Genomic DNA, 21,697 nt, shown 5'->3' with positions numbered 1-21,697 from the left:
TGGTGAGGAATTTATTTAATTGAGTTTTTTTCACTATATCCCATCACTGTCTTAAGTCAGCTGTACATCTTAAGGATGCACCTTTATAAGCAATTTCTTGCTTTGATCTTGCTGCATTCAGAATTTTATGTTTGTTTAAGGTGTTTGTCATTCTGATCAGGATGTGTCTTGGAATATTTTTATTTGGATTTCATCTAGCTGGTATCCTTTGGGACTCCTGAATTTGGTTGCATGTGCTCTTCAGCTCTGGGAACATCTTAGCAATGATGTCTTTGACAGTTTCTTTTTGATCAGGGTTTTCTTCCTGTCCCTGGGACTCTAATGATTCGTATGTTATTCCTCTTGGCTTCATTCCGATTTTCTCTTCACAGTTGTTGGTTCATTATGAGACTCTTTTCCATTTTCTGCTGTTGTCTGGAGATTCTCTGCGTCACCTTGAAGCTCACTGATTCTGTTCCTTAGAACCTGTTACTCTACTGTTAGGCCTTCCACTGAGTTTTTCAATTCACCTACCAGGTTTTTCAGATCTGTCATTTCTGTTTGTAATTTTGTTTTCATTTTCCACATTTCTGCTCTCAGATTCTCTTGTATTGTTTTGGTGGTGTGTTTAATTTAGCTCCCTAATCATCTTCAGTAGCTCCCTTCTAAGTTCCTCATCAGAGAGGTTGTCTAGTGCATTATTACTGATTTGATTTTCTGGACTAGTCTCTTCACTAACTAAGCTTGGTGGGCTTCTGCTTTGCTTTACAATTGTGACCTGTGCAGTTTAGACTTTCAAGCTTACTGTTACTATTGTGTTTTTGGTGTAATATTAATTGAGGTGGGGCTAATAAATTATTGGCCTAATGTGTCTTTGGTGTTTGGGCTGCCCTAGTGAAAGTTTAACATAAGAGGGTAATTTATGGTTCATATATGATGTGGAGGGGAGAATATCTTGAGGTTGGATTTTTATTTGGATTTCATCTAGCTGGTATCCTTTGGGACATTCCCACCAAGCCTGCACCTGGGTTGGGGGAGATGAGCGAGTCCTTGAAAGTTGGCTGCTATTGCTATTTCTTTGTTGGTTTACTTTTACTTCTGATTTTTCTACCCACGAGTTTTGCTTTTCAACCAAGCCACATTGATACTAATCAAGTATTTGTCTTTCTATCTATATATATATAAAAAGAATTTTATGTAAATCATTAGTCTGATAGTCACACATATTAATGCATACACATGCCTCCACATTTTATACTGTTAGTAAGAATGAAATTGTTAAAGCTTATTTTTCATTTTGATTTTCTGACAGCAACATCTCACTTCAGTGATTTAATTCTATGTCAGAGTAGCTTTAAAACTTTCCATTATGAAAGTATAGTATTATGTATTTGGTCATTTCCTAGTGAGGGCATTTGCTTTATTCTTGCTTTTTGATTACTAAAAGCAGACATTTGTGGGGCCAGAGTGCTAGTACAGCAGGTAGGGCATTTGTCTTGCAGATGACTGACCCTGATTTGATCCTCAACACTGCATATGGTCCTCCCAAGCCCTGCCATGAGCACTGCTGGGTGTGATTGCAACTCCCACTTGCCAAATAAAAGAGAAGCATTTGCACATGTACATATATTTTTGCTTAGAATTTTCACTGATATAATTCCTGAATATAACATTTTAGTCAAATGTTTTATATAGTTTCAGAAGTTATCAAATAGTTTTGGTGCTTTCCAAAAATTGTAACATGATACTTTCACTGAAATATGAGAGATACCTCTCTTCTCCTATAAGCTAACTCTTTTTTTATTTTCCATCTCTTAGTTCCTTGCCAGCTAAGTCAACTTGACTAATTTCTTACTGTTATTTCCTGCTTATGTGACTACAGGTAAATTAAAAAAACTCCAAATATTTGTTTTTTTAATTTCAATTTTTAATTTTTTTATTTGAATAACAGTTAGTTACAAAGTTGTTCCTCATTGGATTTCAGTCATACTATGTGTCAACACCCATTTTTCTGTCCTCCACAAGTGTACATTTCCCACCACCAATGTACCCAGGTTCCCTCCTATCTCTAAACCTCCCCTGCTCAACCAGCCTGCCTCTATGGCAGGAACTTTGTTCCTGTCTCTGTGTCTTTGGTCTATCTGTCTCTGTCTTTCTGTCTCTGCCAGTCTCTCTCTCTCTCTCTATGTTTTTCTGTCTGTTTCTCTCTCTCTCTCTCTCTCTCTCTTTTGCTCTCTCTCCTTTTGGGCATTGGTTTGCTATACAGGAACTGAGAGGTTATCATGTTTGTTCCTTTTCCCATTTTCAGCCAGCAGTCCTCATCCAGAGTGATCATTGTCATGGCGATCCCTTTATCCCATATGCCTTCTCTCCCAGCAATTGAGGCAGGCTTGCAACTATGGTCCAGTCTTCCTGGCCCTTAGTCTTTCACTATATTTTTTAATATTCCAAATATGAGTGCAATCATTTACTTTTCTTAAGTTTTTAAATTTTATTTTCATCAGGTTGTTCACATTAATTGATTACATTCAATATTTCAACACCAATCCCACCACCATTACACCTTCCCACCATCATTATTTCAAATTTTCCCACCACTACTCAAGCCTGCCTGCCACAGGAAGATGCTAGGTAATTTATTTTCTATTGCTCATTATGAATATAATGAGAGGTCACACAGCTGCTTTTGCAGCTGCATTCTCCTGGAATTCTAAAACTGTAAATAACTGGGATCTGGAGACATCTTTATAGGGACTAAATCCATTCTGAGATTCATTTGTGAGTCTCTGGGTGAAGGCAGTTGATATACTTAACTGGGTCCTGGAGACAGTTTATAAGCATGACAGCCAAGGAATACAGGAAGAGAGACGAGGAGGGACTGTCCGTCCCTTGTCACCATGTGACCTGGAGTTTTCAGTCCCTGGTCCCATGTACGGGGGTTTTTATTTAAGAATTTTGTGCCCACCAGGGTTTCATTTGGAGTAAGCAGAGAGAAGGCACCTGCTCCATCTGAGATGCCTGAGTCAAATCTGCTCGGTATGGGGTCCTGAGAAATCTTCGGCGAGCTACTGTCTTCTAATTGCTGAGTCTGAGTGTAATAATTTGATGTCTGTCTCTCTCCTTCTGACTCACTTTACTCAGCATGATACTGTTCATGTTCATCTATAGATAAGCGAAGTTTATGACTTTGTTTTCCCTTATAGCTGCGTAGTATTTCATTGTGTAGGTGTGCCATTGTTTCTTTATCCTGTCGTCTCTTCTTGGGCACTTGGGTTGTTTCCAGTTTCTTGCTATTCTGAGTAGAGCTGTGAACATAGAAGAGCAGTTGGCATTTCTACTGTGTGCTTTTGGGCCCTTGGGATATATTCCCAGAAGTGGTATTGCTGGCATCATATGGAAGCTCTATTCTAGGTTTTTGAGGAGTACCCATATTGTTTTCCATAAAGGTTCGGACAGTTGGCATTCCCACCAACAGTGAATGAGAGTCCCTTTCTCCCTGCATCCACTTTGGCATTGGTCTTGGTCTTTTTGATGTGTGCCAGTCTCTGGCTTTCCATAGATTTGTATTTTATTTTCTTATCAATGTGAACATTGATTATTATGTCTTATTATTTTGAATACCTTTCTGTTTACTTTTATAAGAACTTTCATATTAATTTATAGTTTTATGTTAGTAAACAACATTTTATCATTTTTAGTTAAAACATTTTTTGTATTAATTTTGTTTTAAAGATTTTATGGTGTGTTGGGTGCATAGATATTTTTGTTAGTCATCAGTTTATCTACGTACTTTCTTGTAGTTTTTTTCAGAATGTGACTAAAACTTTAGACAATGTATCTGGCCTCATGAATCTTCCTGTAACATCTTATAATGGTTTTATTGTTTTTAAAATCTAAATCTGTATCATTTTATGTGATATAAGCATTGATTTTAATTTTTATCTGATAAATTTCCATTTATTTATTTTCTAGAGCAGTGAACCAAATCTTTTCCTCTACATAGTTGAATCATCATAACTTTCACTCCATCCTGACCATATGTGAACATCTCCGATGCTTTTGTTGACTATTTTTGTTCCATTGAAATATCTATGTCAATACCAATACTACATTGACCTAATTATAGTGATTTCAAAATATGCTCTGGTGTCTAGAGTCTTGTTTTTCTTAACATAATATTTGTTGAGGATGAGGGGAAATTTGGGGGCATATATGCTTCCCTGTGAAATTTATGAAAACATATCCAATAGCAGGTAAAAGTTCTTATAACAAACTTAATTGGAATTGCATTCAGATTTTTCTCTTCAGACATTATGATTAAAGAGATTTGTTCATCGAGCAATGAAAATAATCTAGACTATAAAGTGTTGTTTTTTAAATAGAATTGTGAAAAATTAAGAGCATTCCCAACTGATGGGTTAAACTTTTGGCCAGTAACACCTCTGGGTGAAGGCCTGTGAGAACTTTTGAAGAGGTAAGTCTGCTTCTGGTTCATCTTGGCTGGCTGCACATTTTCCCTCAGATGTGCATAAATATTCCTCCCACTAAGAGTTGCTATCATCTGAGTGACAAGAATAGTTCCTGGATTTCAATTATACAACGATCAAATACCCATCCCTCCACCAGTGCCCGTTTTCCACCACCATGAAATCCAAGCACAAAAATTTGTAAGTCTACAACTGTACCTCATGGTGTTTCACTAATAAAAATTTTTTAAAAAGAAGGAAAGTGCAGAGTAAAAAAAAAAGAATAGAAGAATTCCTGGTACTCATGATCCCGTTTCACTGATGAAAACATGTAACATCTCAAGGGAGAAAAGCTCTCGTCTATTGTATCTTTTACTCAGCCCAAAAACTCAGGGAGAAAGTTGCTATAGATCCCTTTGCTAACATTGAGGAATGAAGTTGGAAATTTCCTAAAACGTTGACCAAACTAGGTGCCAGAGGGAAAGTACCACAGACAGGTAAGGTGGTTGCCTTGCTGGTTACCTGACCAAACCAGGTTCAATCTCCAGCACCTCATGTAGTCCCCCAAACCGCACATGGAGTAATTCCCGAAGCAGAGCCAGGAGTAAGCCCTGAGCATGCTGGGTGTTGCCCTAAAATAACAACAACAAACAAACATTGACCAATCCAGAGTAGAATGGTATGAAGGATTGTGAATGATTCTGTTTGTCTACTTGGAGAGGACTAATATTTAAAATACGTGTTTGCTGAGATGTTTGCAAAAAAAGATGAATCTTGGAAAACTGCTGCTACTGAAATGAAACTGTCATTCCTGTTCCTAACAGTGTCTTTTACTGTATCCACAGGGAAATGTGACTTTCTCCTGTCTGTATCCTCAGCCTGTGCCCATAACATTTTTGAGCCCCAGGAGTTACTTGGCTGTTCCAGGCACCCCAGGAAAGGATGAAGTGTCTCTTGCTTTACAGTTTCGGACATGGAACCGAGCAGGACATGTATTTACTAGCGGGTTTCATCATGGGTCCGGAGACCTCAGTCTTTCTCTAAATGATGGAAAACTTCAGCTGAGTCTCTTCCATCTTGTACATCCACTGAGGAGTGTCACAGCAGGTAAAAATGTGCTCCCTAATAGGTGTGTGTTCAAAAGGGAGTGTGGGCACTCTCATCACGTACATTAGGTGGCGATGAGCCACTTCCCCACCCCTACCTCTGAGAGCGGCCAACAAACACATGAAGGAGGGAACGGGGCCGCCAAGCTGGTTGGTGATCAGTTGCCATTTATTTCAATCTCTGTCCCGCCATTTATTTCGTTCTCCCGACGTGCCTATTCCAATCTAACTGAGTGCTCCATTCCAGTCTCAAGCTGCCCTTCTTTCCTGTCTCCTTCTTTCCCCTGTTAGTCTCCTGGCACTTGGTCTCAGTGCCTTAGTCAAGAGCCCAGCCTCCAAAGGTTGGGGATACCAATCACACCTAGGTGAGATAGCACAATCAACATATGTAAAGCTTTCCTTCAGGAAGCTCTTCTAAGACAAAGATCTCCTCCTGCTCGGAGATCAGCTCAAGGATGTGTTTCTCCTTTCCTTAGTCCATATACATTTAAACATTTAAACAGTTATCTTAAATTTATGTCTTAAGGATATTAGTCATTTTGTATAGACACAGTAAGAAATATATTAATCTTAAAAGATGGATCTCCTGGGGACATCTCGCTATCGATCCCAGACTACAGTCTTCAGGCCATATTAGTCTGTCCTGAGGGTTTTAACTGCAGGGTCCTTGTCCAGTCACTTCTTTTTGGGTCATGACAGAATTCCTTCACAATCGTGCTTTTAAATTATAAGTTTTATGGCACTTATATACCCTGTCCTGTTTTGAAACCAGGGTTGCTTACAGCTTGCCCTGGGTCCATCCAGTCCCTTCATCAGGACCCTGCTTTGGGGTGCTAGGAACGAAAGGCAACAAGGGCTTAAGTTGAGTTAAATATTACAGATGTCTGGGAGTAAATGTTATTTGGACTCAATTATCTCCCAAGTTACAAAAGCACAGAATTAACTGTCTTCCTGTGTCAACACAAAAAGGACATTGCTGTAAAGTAAACCATGCAAAGGACATAAGGAAAAGAGAAAAACAATATTTCACTTACAAATACAAAATCCAGAGTCCTTAGCAGGATCTGACCTTCCAAGTCACAGGGTTTAATTTGGGGATATAGGTGATTAACAGATAGGGAAGCAGAACACAGAGAAGAAGTTAAAGATTAACATAGAGGAATGGGAGTGCCTCGGGAGCACTGTGATGGGCGTAACTCAAAAAACCTAAACTCCTTGGCCAAGGGAGAAAGGATGAACCAATGTTATCCTACAAATAGGCATTTTATCTCTGACTGAGCCAAGGTTGGCATCTGTAAAATTAACAAACAATTGAATCCATTAACATTTATAATCACACCAAAAGAAGCTAAATTTTCTTTACCTGTGGTTTACATAACATTATGATGGAAGTTTAGCACAATTATTTTAAAAGTTCAGAAAATAATTTTATTTATAAGGTGAATGATAGTTGTGATATCTTTAACATAATGAAATGCCTTAGCTTAATCCTTGTTAGTTTTGAGAAGACACATTTTTAGCTGTCTTGTGGAATTATACACAGATATATTTTAAACAGTTTCAAGTCATAATTTTCCTCTCTCTTGTCATAGCTGGGCTGGAGAGAGTAGGATATTTGCCTTGCACTCGGCCAACCGGGGTTCAATTCCTCCATCCCTCTCAGAGAGTTCGGCAAGCTACCGAGAGTATACCGCCCACACAGCAATGCCTGGAAAGCTACCCATGGTGAATTTGATATGCCAAATACAGTAACAACAAGTCTCACAATGGAGACGTTACTGGTGCCCACTCGAGCAAATTGATGAACAACCGAAGATAGTGCTTCAGTGCTACAGTGCTTGTCAAAGCTGCTATTTCCCTTTGGGGGGCTGCTGGTTTTGGATATATTTTTGTACCTATGGGTGGATATTTGACTATTTTCCAAGGAGAATCCATTTGTGTGTAGAATAACTTCTAAAGTTATGACATTATTGAACTTTGGGGATTATCTTGCATTTTAAAGTCCATTAATATGTAAATCTAGGCACACTCATGACATGTTATTTCACAAATGTTAAATGTGAAAGTAATATATTACGTGACCATTGTCATGGGTTTTATATTTAAATAGTGGAATTAAATTTTTTTTTATATATGGAAAAATCTGATAATGTGAAGTTCCTTTTAGACCCTAGGAATGGAATTGAGTTGACTGAGATTCACTAAGTTAAATCTTGGTTTGTGTAAATTCGAAATCCTCATGCAATATGATCTGAATACGATAGATTTTACTGGTTCTCATGGGTACACAACACCTATTCTCTCATTACATATCATATTAATGGAATTTTCTGAAAGCTGAGAGTGGAGCTTTGCACAAATGTTTTATTGTTCCAATTTTTAAGCATTTAAACTTCAACATTTGTTATTTTTTTATGAAAGAACCAAGGACAAATTTTTATTGATACTTGCTGATTACCTTTGCAGTTAAGTACATTTAAAGAAAATTTACAAAAAATAACAGCAGCACTTTTTCTTAAACCTCCAGGGTATTTTTTCTCAACCCATATTTTCTCCCAATCCTTACAATCTCCTTCCCTCTGATAAGCACAGTTTGTGTCAAAGTGCATCAGTTTGTATATTTTTTAATTTTATGATTTTTACGTTAAAAAACATGATTTACAAAGTTATTGATAGTTGAGTGGCTTGTCCATTCATTTTATTTAATCATTGTATCACTGTATCAGTCATTCAGTTGTTCATCGATTTACTCAAGCGGGCACCAGTAACACCTCCATTCATCCTAGGCCTGAGATTTTAGCAGCCTCTCCTTACTCGTCTTTCCCAATGTATTGGAGGTTCTTTCAGGGTCAGGGGAATAAGATCCATTATTGTTACTGTTTTTGGCATATCGAATACTCCATGGCTAGATTACCAGGCTCTGCTGTGTGGGCGGGAATCTCTCAGTAGTTTGCCGGGCTCGCTGAGAGGTATATATATATATATATATATATATATATATATATATATATATATATTTCTCTATGATTTGTTGCCTACTGTCTGAACCCAATCAAATATAGTGTGGTAATTATGGAAAATGTCTAGGAGTATGTTCACTCGGCTGTGAAGCTCGGCCCAAGCATGTGGAAAATGACCTGGAGCGTGGTGGTGGTTGGGTCATGGAGGTCGACTGCCGGGGCTGATTCCCTTATTTCTTTTATAAGTTTTATTATTCGTTTTGCCTTTCTTCTGATGTACTCCCATCTTCAGTGGTGACTTTCACTGTCTTTAATTTTTTGTTTGTTTTTTGGGCCACAAACTGTGCCAGGGATCAAACCCAGGTCAGCCACATGCAAGATAAACACCTTTTCTGTCGTACTATTACTCCAGGCCACTTTAATGGATGTAGTTAGATGTAGTTATTATGCTGCAGATATGCTTTACAAATGTTTCTTCCAGTCTGACAATTTAGCTATCTTTCTTAAAGGTGGTAAAGCATCACTTAATCACTTAACTTCCCGTTAGTCGTTGATTTACTCAAGCGGGCGCCAGTAACGTCTGCATTTGTCTTCACTCCCATTCCTTCCCATTCCAGTTGTCACATGACGTACTCGAGGGTGGCACTGAAGAGTTTCGGTGAAATGGTATCACCCTGCCGAACACCTCTCTTGACGTCAATGTTCACCTTCCTCTAGAATTGTGAGATCCTGGTAGTGAATCCACAATACAGCTCACGGAGGATCCTGCTGTATTGACTTTGAACGCCCTGTTTGGCTAGGGCCTCGAGGACTGCTTCTGTCTCTACAGAATCAAAGGCCTTCTTTAAATTGATGAATGTGAGAAAGAGTTAAACTCCCGAGAAACCTCAGTGAGCTTGGTTATCATGTGGATATGGTTGATTGTGCTAAATCCTTTTAGAAAACCAGCTTGTTCGCATGGTTGTCCTTCATCTAGTGTTCCGCCAATCCTATTCAGGATAACTCAAGTGAACAGCTTGTAGACGACAGACAACAGGCAGATTAGGTGATAGTTGCCAATATTGTGGATGTCTTCCTTCTTGTACAGTAGTACAGTCCTGCTGTTTTTCCATTGCGATGGAAACTTGCATTCACACAGGTAGCGTGTGAAGAGCCGAGCCAGTGTATTGATGAGTACTGACAGCAGGTTCTTCAGGTGTTCAGGACTGACCTTGTCTGGACCAGGTGCTGTTCACTTTTTTACCAACGAAATAACATGTTGGATTTCGGAAGGGAGAACGTTGGGAACGACATATCCATCCTGCTGAATTTGGTATGTGGGCAGGTGGATGTGGCTATCAAAGAGATCCGAGCAGAAGTCCTGGATAATCTTCTCCATTGCCCTTCTGGAAGATGTGATAGATCCATCAGGATGTTCGAGGGCAGTCATCTTGGTCTTGTAGTTGGCGAAAGACACACGGGCATTGCGAATGCTTTTCCTGCCTTCTGCCACATCTGCCAGCAGTGCTGCTCTTCTCTCTTTGAGGTCTTCCTTTATCGATTCTCTGCACTGCTTTGCGAGCTTGGATGTTTGCTTGCGGTTGCCTGAGGCTTGTGCCAAGCCACATTGAAGATTGAGCTCGAGAGTTTTTGAAGACAGGCGTCTTTTTGTGACTATCTCTCTCTTGGCATTCCTCGCACGATCATGCAGGTGCTGAACCAGTCAATCATATTCCTTGTCAATGTTGTCAATGATGGCATCTTCCCATATTTCTGCAATAGTGCCAAAGAGCTCCCTGTTGGTGGTCGTTCTGGGAGTTCTCTTCTTAATCTTTGTAGCTTTTTCTCCCTCCTCTGTGAAGTAGAATTTTGCATGAAGGAGACGGTGGATCGATCCTGTTTGGAATTTTGGGACAATAGTGACATTAGTCAGGCAAAACCATCGATTGAATATGATGTGGTCAGTTTCTTGTGGAACTGTGCACTAGGAGACTCCCATGTCCAACGTTTAGATTTAGCCTTTTGGAATTGTGAGTTATCATGGATGGTCTTGGTCAACGTGATGAACTCGGACTGTCTCTCACCCTGTTCGTTTCATTCAAGGCCATGGGTCCTGATGTGGAGTTTTTTGGCTGATCTTCTCGGTCCTATCTTGGCATTAAAATCACCAACAATGATCTTTTAGACGGTATGGTCTTCTTTATAGGACTTCTCCAGCTCCATGTAGAACTTCTCAATTTCTCCTTCATCATAATTGGATGTTGGTGCATAGACAACAAAGATAGATACTGCCGGGAGTGAGCCACATCTGTTCATGTGTAATTTTCCAATTTGGGTTCTTGGGCATTCTAATGAATCAATGTTTATGGCCAAGTTCATATTGACAAGGACACCAACACCACCAACACCTCTTTCGTCCATGTTCTGAGGAATAGTTCTTCCCCAGTGTCAAAAACGGCGTGATGTGATTGATGCCTTCTTGTCTCGGTCAGACCAATGATGTCATACTTGATCTTTCGTGCTTGCACCATCAGGTCCTCAATGGATGCATCCGATGCCGGCGTACGTGCATTGAAGCTACAGTCATTTTTGTCCTTCGTTTTGGCAGCCTAGGTCGGCCCCGAGATTTTATGAGGCTCTCCTTCCTCATCCTTTTTAACGCTACCCTATTGGTGGCTCTTTCAGGGTCAGGAGAATGAGACCCATTATATTACTGATAGAGGAGTTGAATTTTGTAAGTTTGGTTTTGAGACCACACTCAGCAGTGTTCAGGGCTTACTCCTGGTTCTGTGTTCAGGGATCAATCCTGGCAGGCCTCAGGGGATTATAAGGTTTGTTGGGTATCAAATCTTGATTGTCTGCATACCAGCCAATTACCCTCCCCACTGTACTATTGCTTCATCTCCAAAGAACTAACTTCAAACTTTTCCATTCCTGTAAATCTGTAAATGTGTCAGGAAGCATAAAATTAAGATTTAATGACTTGAAAAAATAGTTACAACTGCATTGTCAACAGGATTCGTGATCTTTTGGGTTATACTAGGAACATTTCTTAGATCTCAAGCCCATGTTGGAATCAGAAATCAGAAATCAAGGAAAAATCAAAAAGGTGGTTTGAAGAACAGTGGAAGAACATGGATTTACTTGGTTAATTGGACAATAAACACTGTATGTAGTATTAAGATAGAAATGACTTTCAGACAGTCTACTGAAAATATATGATCATATTTTACTTGGGAATAACAGTTTTACTAGAAACAAATTCTTACAGGTTGACTTTTAACTCGATAGGTTTGTAAACAGCCCATATCATTTTCAGGTTATTAGTTGGCAAACATACCAATGAAACTGCTAGACTATTATTACTATTATTATCTAATCATCCAGAGTCTGCCCCAATGAGGTTAACTAATAACCTGAACATAAACTCAGATTAGATAATAATGTTTTTAATTAAATGAATGAATAAAGTTATTTTCTGTTTTTTTTTTGAAACTAGCAAAGTTTATTGGAAAGTAGAAGAGAAAGGAAAAGTAACTCCCCATGTGGAGAAGAACTTACTATAGGACAAATTTCGAGGTGTTTCTTTTGTGACTCATTTCCCCTGATTGACCAAGTCCTAAGCCCTCTTAATTGAAGCAAGCATCTCTGTGCATTGCTGAGTACCAGTGACCATCTGTGCTTCTAATGGAGTCCAGGAGCATGGGAAGAAGGGAATGTAGTCATTGCCTTTGGCTTAATTTTTGCAATTGAAATATGAATGGACGTAGTGTATGCCACATCTCAATAGAAGCTCCAGTTGCCATATCAAGTGTTGTGTTTCCCCATGAGAGAGAGAGGGCCTTGTTTCCTCCAAGGTTGATTAACTCTTACAGCACAAAGGACGGAGATTTGCATGGTTTGGAGCCACTGTGAGAAACTAAGCTTAATTATTTGTTGAAATGTGGGATTGTTTGCCTCCAAGAAGCTAACAAAAAAAGTCTGGATGAGTGGTTTGGGCCACTACTCTTTACTGGTTTATTTATTACTGATGCAACATTCACTTTTCATTTACTCTAAGTTCCTTCGTCATGGGACAGTTGGTGGCAATGTCTAAACTAATCCAGACTAAACTTCATGATCATTTTCCAGTCTATCACTTTGAGAAAAAACATTATATCATAAACATAATTAACATAAAATGACTTCTTTTGGATAAACTAACATTAGTTTTTTAAAAATAATACTAATTGGCAGAGTACACTATGGCATTTGGAAAATATAGAAAATATAAAAAGTCAAAATAAAAAATTAGCATATTTTGTTAATCCAAAAATTTAGTTTAATATTTAAGAGCCTCTCCTTCAGATTTAACTCTATTTTTATAAATGTTTAAGTATGAACACCCTAAAAATATATATATGTACAAGTGTATGTATACTCACATATAACTAGGTACATTGTTTTGAAATACTTTACATCTTGTTCAACAAATTTTTATGTTTTATTATAATTTAGATTACTTCTTTTCAAAAATTGATAAGATATTCTTCCAAATAATCTTTAAGATTATTACAGGGAGTAACAGTACACAAAAGTAAGGAAAATTATATTTCTAACATAAAAGTTTATAAAATATCTTATGTTACAAACTCCCCAGATATTAGTGAAGTGGATTGAAATAAATACAAGATTGAAATAAGCCCTATGTCCTGTCACTGTAAATAGTTCATTTTATGATTGTTTAGGACAAATCATGAAAATTCCATTTTTGTGAGGCCCTTGGTGTAGTCTCTTTCACCTAGATCTGCCTGAGATGTGGAATTTCACACTTTTTCTGGATTTCCTCATTCTTGGGAAATGGCTCACACATCCTTCCTTGAATGTATTCTTACCTTTTCCCCCTCTCTAGTGAGAGAGAAAAACATGCCTCTATATTTCTCTCTATTTCTTTCTCCATATCTTTATCTCTCCCTCCCTTCACATCTCTCTAAAGTTTTTCAATAAAAACTTTTTGCTTTTCCAAAAAAAAGGCTGTTCCACATACTCATGTGAAATAATTGGACTCTATTCTTGTACCTCTTTGCCCCTTCATTATTTCATTTCTTCTTTGTCTGTAATTTTCACATTTTTAAAAACAGGGTGGGGGTTGTTAATAGCCACACCCAACTGTGCTCCAGGCTTACTCCTGGCTCTGTGGATGCTGTCTGGCTGGACTCAGGGGAACAATTTGAGGTGCTGAGGATGTAACCCGGGGCCAACCATGTGCAAGGAAAGCAGTCTATCCACTGTACTATCTCTCCAGTCACATGTCTGTAATTTTCAAAGTAACTGAATGATAGTATCAAGAAATGAGCCTTTTTTACTGCCATACAAGAAATGACAGCAGATAGTGACTGCCAAATGCTACAGTCTTGGCAGAGGGCATGCAGACTATAATACTGCAAGTTGAACATTGTAAATTAGGTTATAAAATATATAAGTAAATGATAGATTATATTTGCCTAGATATGAGAACCCTCTAATCACCAAATTCATTGATCAACCTGTCATTAAACCAGCATGGACTGTACCCTCCTCCTAGCTAACAATGGTCAATCTATGAATCGAAGTGCATTGCCTAATTGCATAATGTGCACCTCTTTCCCCACAATCTCGCATCTAGCGTTTCTTAATCTCTCTCTCTCCAAGAGACTCCATCCCTCCTCCAGATTGTGATTTCTTTTGTCCAAGCAGCTAAATGTGCTGCACAGACTTTGGTTGAGCTCACTGTGCCTTTGCAAGATGATCCAAGATGTGCATTATATTTTCAAGCATGTGTCCTGTTTAGAGGCAAAATCTGTAGAGTTTCTAGGAATTTATTTTAACTTATTTTTTTTACTTTCAGGTTCTGCACTAAATGATGGACAGTGGCATTCTGTGTCCATATCTACTAGAGGGAGTCACCTGAGTATGACAGTAGATGATAATGCAACTTCCATAGCACATTCCCTACATGGGCAGATTCATTTTGGTGACACATACTATTTGGGAGGTAAGTGAAAGGAACAGGTAATCGGCTTATTTTAAGACAACAAACATTCTTTGTGGGGTTGGGGCTGGATCACACCCAGCTGTGCTCAGGGTTTGCTCCTGGTTCTGTGCTCAGGGATCACTCCTGGAGGGTTCAGGGACCACAATATGGGAATGCATCGGATTGAACCTGCCTCTAACACGTGCAAGGCAAGCACCCTACCCACTGTAGTATTGCTTTGGCTCCAAGACAACAAATATTTTAAAATGAAAGTTAAAAATGAATATTTTTCAATTATGCTATGGTCAGTGGCAATCTTGAGGGGACAAAGTTGAAAAAATCATGACCCAAAGTGCATATTTACTAGGTGGCCTTGTTTAAATATGCACAAAGAAAGAAATTTGACACAAGTGTTTTGCAATACCTTTATATCACTGTTATCTGGAAAGCTTCCAAAAGGTTGGTGCCTGCCTCTGTTTCACAAGCTGCTAATGTCTCAGGTCATGAGGTCTGTTCAACAGGTTCCTTACTGTTTTCTAGATCATTCTCTGTGCAGACAGCATTGGAAGGCATTGTTCTCCTCTCTAGTCTTGACTGCTTTTCTGTAAGTTCCTAAAGCCAATCCTCTCCAGATGCTCTGTGTTAATCATGCTGCCATATGTCAGGATTATTCTCCTTTTCTCTGTTGGTTCTTCTTCGACCTGGAGCTTGATGACTCAGTAGTGCGGCCCCTGAGCATCATGACAGCAATGGTAGCACCTAGAAGCCCATAAGAGGTAGCCAGGTACCCCACCTTGTCCTCCTGAGCCAGGATCTGCAACTCGCCAAGAAGTACTTCTTAACCACTCTCGACAGAAGTCACTTTTGCATAGCATATCAATAGTTGTAGGTAGCAGCTATAAACAGTGATCCCTTTGCTTGGTGATGAGATTTACCAAAACCCCAGCAGGGCCTCTCTACCCTAAGCATAGTAAATAGATGGAGCATGGAAAATTCACCTCCTCAGTGCATTTTAATTGTGATTTGGGGCCAAATTCAACCATGCTCAGGGTTTACACCCAGCTCTGTGCTCAAGGTTCAGTACTAGCAGTACTTGGAGGACCATATGTAGTTCCAGATATCCCACCAGTTGTCCACCTGCATGGTATCTTACCCCTTGTATTACTATCATTCTGGCCCAACAGTGAATCTTTTGTTAACACTGATTTTAAGTGCTGTGCTTTACAATACTGTTACTAGTAGAGTTTTATGGCTATAATGTGTCAACATCACACTCTCCACTATAATGCCTACTTCCCTCCCCACTGTTGTCTCAGATGTCTCTTCATCTTAACTCCCCACCCACCCCAGTTCAGCCTACCACTTCTCACGTTCTGTTGCCTTTGGGCAATTGTTATTCTCTTACTCTGTGTCTCTTTCTATGGCACATATGAGAGAGATTGTTCTGTACCTTTTCTTCAACCTCTGGATAACTTCATTCAACATAATACAACCCCCACCCATCCACTAGGCAATAAACAGCTTGGTTTTCTCTATTCTTAAAGTCCAGAATTCCATTATATTTATATCCCATTATTTCCTTATCCAATCATCTCTTGATTGATTCCAGTGGGATCACCTTAGCCAGAGTGTTGTTGTGGAATGAAGATTTTGAAGGTGATACTCCCATACATAGGAACATTGAAGTAAAGAATAACATGTCCTCTGGAGGCTTAGAGATGACATAAAAGATATATTTCTCATTGTCTTGAAAGACTCCTTAATATATTTTGTTTGTGTTTTGTAATTATTTATTTTAAAAATAAGTTTAGAATCAAGGTGAAGATAGAGTGATTAATTGACAGACTCACCAGAAAGTATAGTATCTTCCCTAGGAATTGACAACAGGCACATAAAACATGACTCCTAAGATTCTTGAAGCAGCATTCACTAGGAAGGGCAGGTTGGTACCAGCAACCAGCAACCTTGATTTCTTGGTCCTCTCACATGCTAACTGTGGTTCTTTTCTGGCCCGGATTATTTACTAAAATTTTATGCTTATGCTTCATAAGTGTAAATCTGTAAGTATAAATCTTATAGTTTAAAAGATTTTACAGCTTCTTCACTTAATCACTTAATCACTTAATCCCCGTTATTCATCGATTTACTCGAGCGGGTGCCAGTAACGTCTCCATTCATCCCGGTTGCATGCTAGCGTAGCCCAGTGGTATCTGTTCGTTCTAGGAACATGCAGAGCCTCAAACCGATCATTCAGGGTCTTGACGAAGAAGTCTGACCATCTTGTAGGTGGGCGTCCATGTGATCTTTTGATGTCCCATGGAATCCAATCAGTAATGGCTCTAGTCCAGCGGTTGTCTGTAAACCTTATTACGTGTCCAGCCCATCTGATTTTTGATGTCTTGGCAAATGAGACAGCGTCCCTGATTCTTCAGCGTTGACAAAGATCAGAACTCCGCATTCTATCTCTCATTTGATACAGCTTCTTAGAGGAACAAATTCCTTCAAAATGAAATAATTTATCCAATAATTATAATTTAAATGGAAAGAAATTTAAGTCAATAAAATAAATAAGCCAAATGCTTGATATAATATTGAATGATGCAAAATAAAGTACTTTCTAAAATTTTTAACGATTTAAAACTATTTCAAAGTATTTAAACAAATTTCAAAATCCTTAAAATTTAAACATTCTTTATATTTAATGAAATGTATAGCTAGAGAAGGAAATTTTCATAAATATTCAAAGACTACTCTCCACACGCTTGAACAAGCCTCCCGCATGAAAGAACTGGCAGAGGAACCCAGGTGTGTGGGACCTGGGGCTGAGACCTCCAGGCCTGCTGGAACGGGACTGGTCCTCCTCCAACCAGATTCCCTAGCTAGAGAGTTGCACCCACCAATTGCCCCCGGTGCCCACGTAATGCCATCAATGGCCAAGATCCAGAGACTATAAAGCCAAGCTCCCGGAAGAGAACAACACAGAGTCTCCTTCCCCCCGCACCTGACTGTCCTCACCAGGGCCGCTGAAAGTGGACAGGTTGAGTTTCCCTTCCCACCCCAAGCAGAGCCCCAACAGCTGAAGACCACTGGAACCCAACCACAGCCATGCTTAAGACCACTTTCCACACACTAAGATGAGCCGCATGCATGAAAGAACTGCAGAGGAACCCAGGTATGCGGGACCTGGGCCTGAGATCTCCAAGCCTGCTCGGATTGGGACTGGGCCTCCTCCACCCAGATCCCCCATCTTCCAGTAGCTTGGCAGTCACACCCACAAACTGCCCCTGGTGATGTGTAATATCATTAACGGTGACGATCCAGAGACTATAAATCCAAGTTCCTGGAAGCGACCTCTAGTTTTCACTCTAAGGAGAACCTGGCAGGCTACCAAGAGAATCCTGCCCATGTGGCAGAGTCTGGCAAGCTCCCTGTGGTATATCTGATATGCCAAAACCCAGTAACAATGATGGGTTTCATTTCCCTGACCCTGAAAGAGCCTCCAATGAGGCACTTGCTAAAATCTCAGGGCTAGGACAAATGGAGACATTACTGATGCCTGCTTGAGGAAATTGATGAACAATGGGATGGCAGTGATACAGTGATTCAAAGCTTTGTGATATCAATCAGTTATTACTATGAAAAAAGAGTCACTGTCACTGTCCTCCCGTTGTTCATCAATTTGCTTGAGCGGGCCCAGTAACATCTCCATTGGAGATTTTGTTGCTAATGTGTTTGGCATATCCAATACCTCACGGGTAGCTCGCCAGGCTTTGCCGTGCCAGCAAGATACTCTAGGTAGCTTGTCGGGCTCTCTGAGAGGGGCGGAGGAATCGAACTCGGGTCAGCCATCTTGGCTGCGTGCAAGGCAAACGCCCTACCGCTGTGCTATCACTCCAGCCCAATGAAAAAAGAGTATATCTTTAACTTTTCTGGGGCTGGAGCAATAGCAGGTAGGGCATTTGCCTTGCTTGCAGCCAACCAGGGTTCGATTCCAAGCATCCTATTTGGTCCCCTGAGCACCACCAGGAGTAATTCCTGAGTTCAGAGCCAGGAGTAACCCCTGAGCATCGCTGGGTGTGACCAAAAAAGAAAATAAATAAATAAATAAATAAATACTAATCTTTCCTAAATAATATACATAGGCACATTCTATCATCTACAAAATCAAGTGACAGTACTTTTGATAGTATACATCATGACAATGCTTCAGTTCCGCCCTCAGATTCTCATTTTTGTAGATATTGCCTTGCATCTTTTTTTGAAACTGATCTTTGTTGTACTCTTCTTTGTAATCCCTAATTTTCATAGGCAGTTAAAATTGTCTTGGCTTGTTTTTAAATATATAATCAGTAAGATAATACTGTAAGTTTTATGACTTTTTTGAGATCTAGCTTAGTAAACCTGAAGAGCTAAAGTTAACTCATTCTCACTTTGATTATGATTTTTATTTATAATCTTGATTATCTCTTGTCTCTTTCTGAAATCCAATTTCAGAATTGTTTTTTAAAATAATTATTGTTTTTTAAAATAATCAGCTGAAGATAATGCATGTGCTCAAAGGGATGAGCACATGCTTTGTGAACCTTGCTTTGCATGCAGAAGACCTCAGTTTTGATCCTTGGTACCTCATGGTCCCCCAAACACTTCCAGAAAGAGAACCTGAGCACCAAGCTGCTCTGGGCAATGTCCGTTGTTATCCAAAAGCAAGGGAAAAAACAACAGAAAAGAAAAAAAGAAAAGAATAAGGTAACCCTTGTTTGTTCTTTGCTGTTGCTTTTATTTTTTTGGACCACACCCTGAGTTGCTCAGGGTTTACTCCTGAGCACCGAGGACTCATTCCTGTCAGGTTTGGGGGACCTTATGGAATGTTGGGAAGCAAAGCCTGGTTGGGCACATGCAAGACAAACTCCCTATCCACTGCACCATTGCACAGATTCCACAAGATAACCCTATGTCGAGAGAATATTTTGAGTTGGCATATTCCATTCTTTAAAAAAATTCTTAGGGGTTGATATATCACGCAGCCAACATGGCCGACCCGAGTTCCATTCCTCCGCCCCTCTCGGAGAGCCCGGCAAGCTACCGAGAGTTTCTCGCCCGCACGGCAGAGCCTGGCAAGCTCCCCGTGACGTAATCGATATGCCAGACACAGTAACAACAAAGTCTCCAATGGAGACGTTACTGGGCCGCTTGAGTAAATCAATGATCAATGGGAGGGCCTTTACTTATTTACTTACTTTACTTTTATTAATTATCAGCCAAACGTGTCTACTTAGAAAGCATGAAAGAACTGGTTACTAATGCATGCTGTGGGTAGAGATGAGGTTCTGCTGCTTCTAATATTTTTTTATTTTCTAATATTTTTTAAGGGGAGCAAAAAAGATACAGAATAAAATAGTTACATTTCACATGAAGCAAAAAAATTTACTTCAAAAAATTTTTAGAAGGGGCATATGCTGCCCAAGCTCACGTGCTGCTTGCACCCATGTGGCCAAGCAGATGTGGTGTCGGAGCTCATTTGTCACCACATCTCCTTTCTTGAGATGTGTACTTTCATGCTTTCCTGTCTAATGCTCGGATGTGTATAGGGGCTCTCTCTGCCCTTGGAGAAGCCCAGGTTCTCTCTTGAGCATAATACTGTCCACTTGCTCCCACTTTCTCTTCCTCTTTCCCTTCAAAACCTCCAAATAAAATCTGTTTTACTTCCAAATTTTTTTTGGAAGTAAAAAAAAATTGGGGAAGTAACACAATTTTTTTTGGGAAGTAAAATCTGAATATTTTCCTGGTGGCGGGATTGTAAGCCAGTAGAGCACTTGCAGGCAGCCACCCTGGGTTCAATCCCCAGCACCCAGAACTGATGTATCCTGAGCACAGAGCCAGGAGTAAGTTCTGAGTACTGCTGAGTGTGGCCTGAAAACAAAACAAAGCAAAACAATAAACAAAAGCCTAAATATTTTGAAATAATGTGTCTCATTCATGTTTGCTTACCAAAAATAAGACATTCAGTTAAATTAGTGCTATGTGATAATAGCCTACACTGCTACAGTGTTGGATTCTTCAGGACTCTTCCTCTGCGTGGGAGATTTAGCTTGTTTGTTTGGGTGGCCATATTCAGCAGTGCTCAGAGCTTACTTTTGGCTCTGTCTTCAGGAGCCAGGGGACAATATGTGGTGCCTGGGGTTGAACCCGGGTCAGCCGCATGCAAGGCAAGTGCCCAACGGCACTATACTGGCCCTCTTCACGGAAGATTTGTGCGGAGGTGGTTGAGTGAGATTAATTCTTGCCAACAACCCCTAGAAGGGTGGAGAGAACAGATGGATTAACAGCGGAGTAGGCTGACTGGTGGTAAGTTTGTAATGACTCAGTGATCCTATATGAGATATTGGTGCTGGGAATCCCTTCCAGGGAGTCCCAGATGAGAAAATGTGTCTAGGTCACGATTGTATCCATTGTCCCTTTGAACATTGGTTATCTCTGGGGAAGAGCATTACCTTAGGAGAGTCAATTCCCTATAGCCAGGGAAAGTTTTACCCAAAGGCAATAAAGAATGGAGTGGTACTGGGGTCAGTAGAGATGTTCATTTGTTCTCCCAGTCACTGCCTGTCACAAACGCGTTTTGCAACAACTGCTTCTTTGTAGGTACAGCAACCATATCTTTGGCCCCTCTGAATGTTTTTTAATTTTTTGGGGGGGCCACACCTGGAAATGCTCAGGGGTTACTCCTGGCTTTGAGTTTTCGAAATCACGCCTTATGGTCCTCTGGAGATCATACAGGCTGAAACCTGGTCAGCCCTGTGCAAGGCAAATGCTCACCTGTTGTACTATTGTTCCAGTCCCATGATTGTTTCTTTGTAATCATTGTAATAGTCCTTTTCCTAAATGTCCACTCCTTTACATTCTAAACTTGCAGTGTACAAGAAGCTGTGATTAATAGAGGTAAACTCAGGGCAGCGTGTGGCAATTCTCAAGATTCTGTTAACCCACAGCAGGGGATGGATGAAGGTTTAAATTCCATCTTGCTGTGATTTTTATTTTAAAGCATCTCCTTTCTTATCATTATTAAAAGAACATTGTTTTCTTGCAAATTCCATTGGAATAAAACAAAGCAACCATGTAGATATTGTGGTTTGTAATTTATAATGGGACAGTCAAGGACTGTACCAGAAGTTGTGAAAATTACTATTATTGAAAAAAATCGATGCTACAAGGAGTAGC

The 21,697-nt window shown here is 39.8% G+C and overlaps 1 protein-coding gene across 1 annotated transcript in view; it reads left to right on the top strand.

The window, feature by feature from the left end:
- The window catches only part of LOC130034972 (contactin-associated protein-like 3), a 201,278-nt gene that overhangs the window by 81,193 nt on the left and 98,388 nt on the right, over positions 1–21,697 (top strand). The window contains exons 8-9 of the mRNA XM_056126469.1: positions 5,291–5,552; positions 14,357–14,503. Of these exons, the coding sequence (XP_055982444.1) occupies positions 5,291–5,552; positions 14,357–14,503 (409 nt within the window). The remainder of the gene's footprint in view (positions 1–5,290; positions 5,553–14,356; positions 14,504–21,697) is intronic.

Source organism: Sorex fumeus, unplaced genomic scaffold (assembly GCF_029834395.1).
Source record: "Sorex fumeus unplaced genomic scaffold, SorFum_2.1 ptg000063l, whole genome shotgun sequence".
Classification (NCBI taxonomy): Eukaryota; Metazoa; Chordata; class Mammalia; order Eulipotyphla; family Soricidae; genus Sorex; species Sorex fumeus.
Note: the sequence above shows the minus strand (reverse complement) of the source record. Positions and strands in the feature narration are given on the sequence as shown.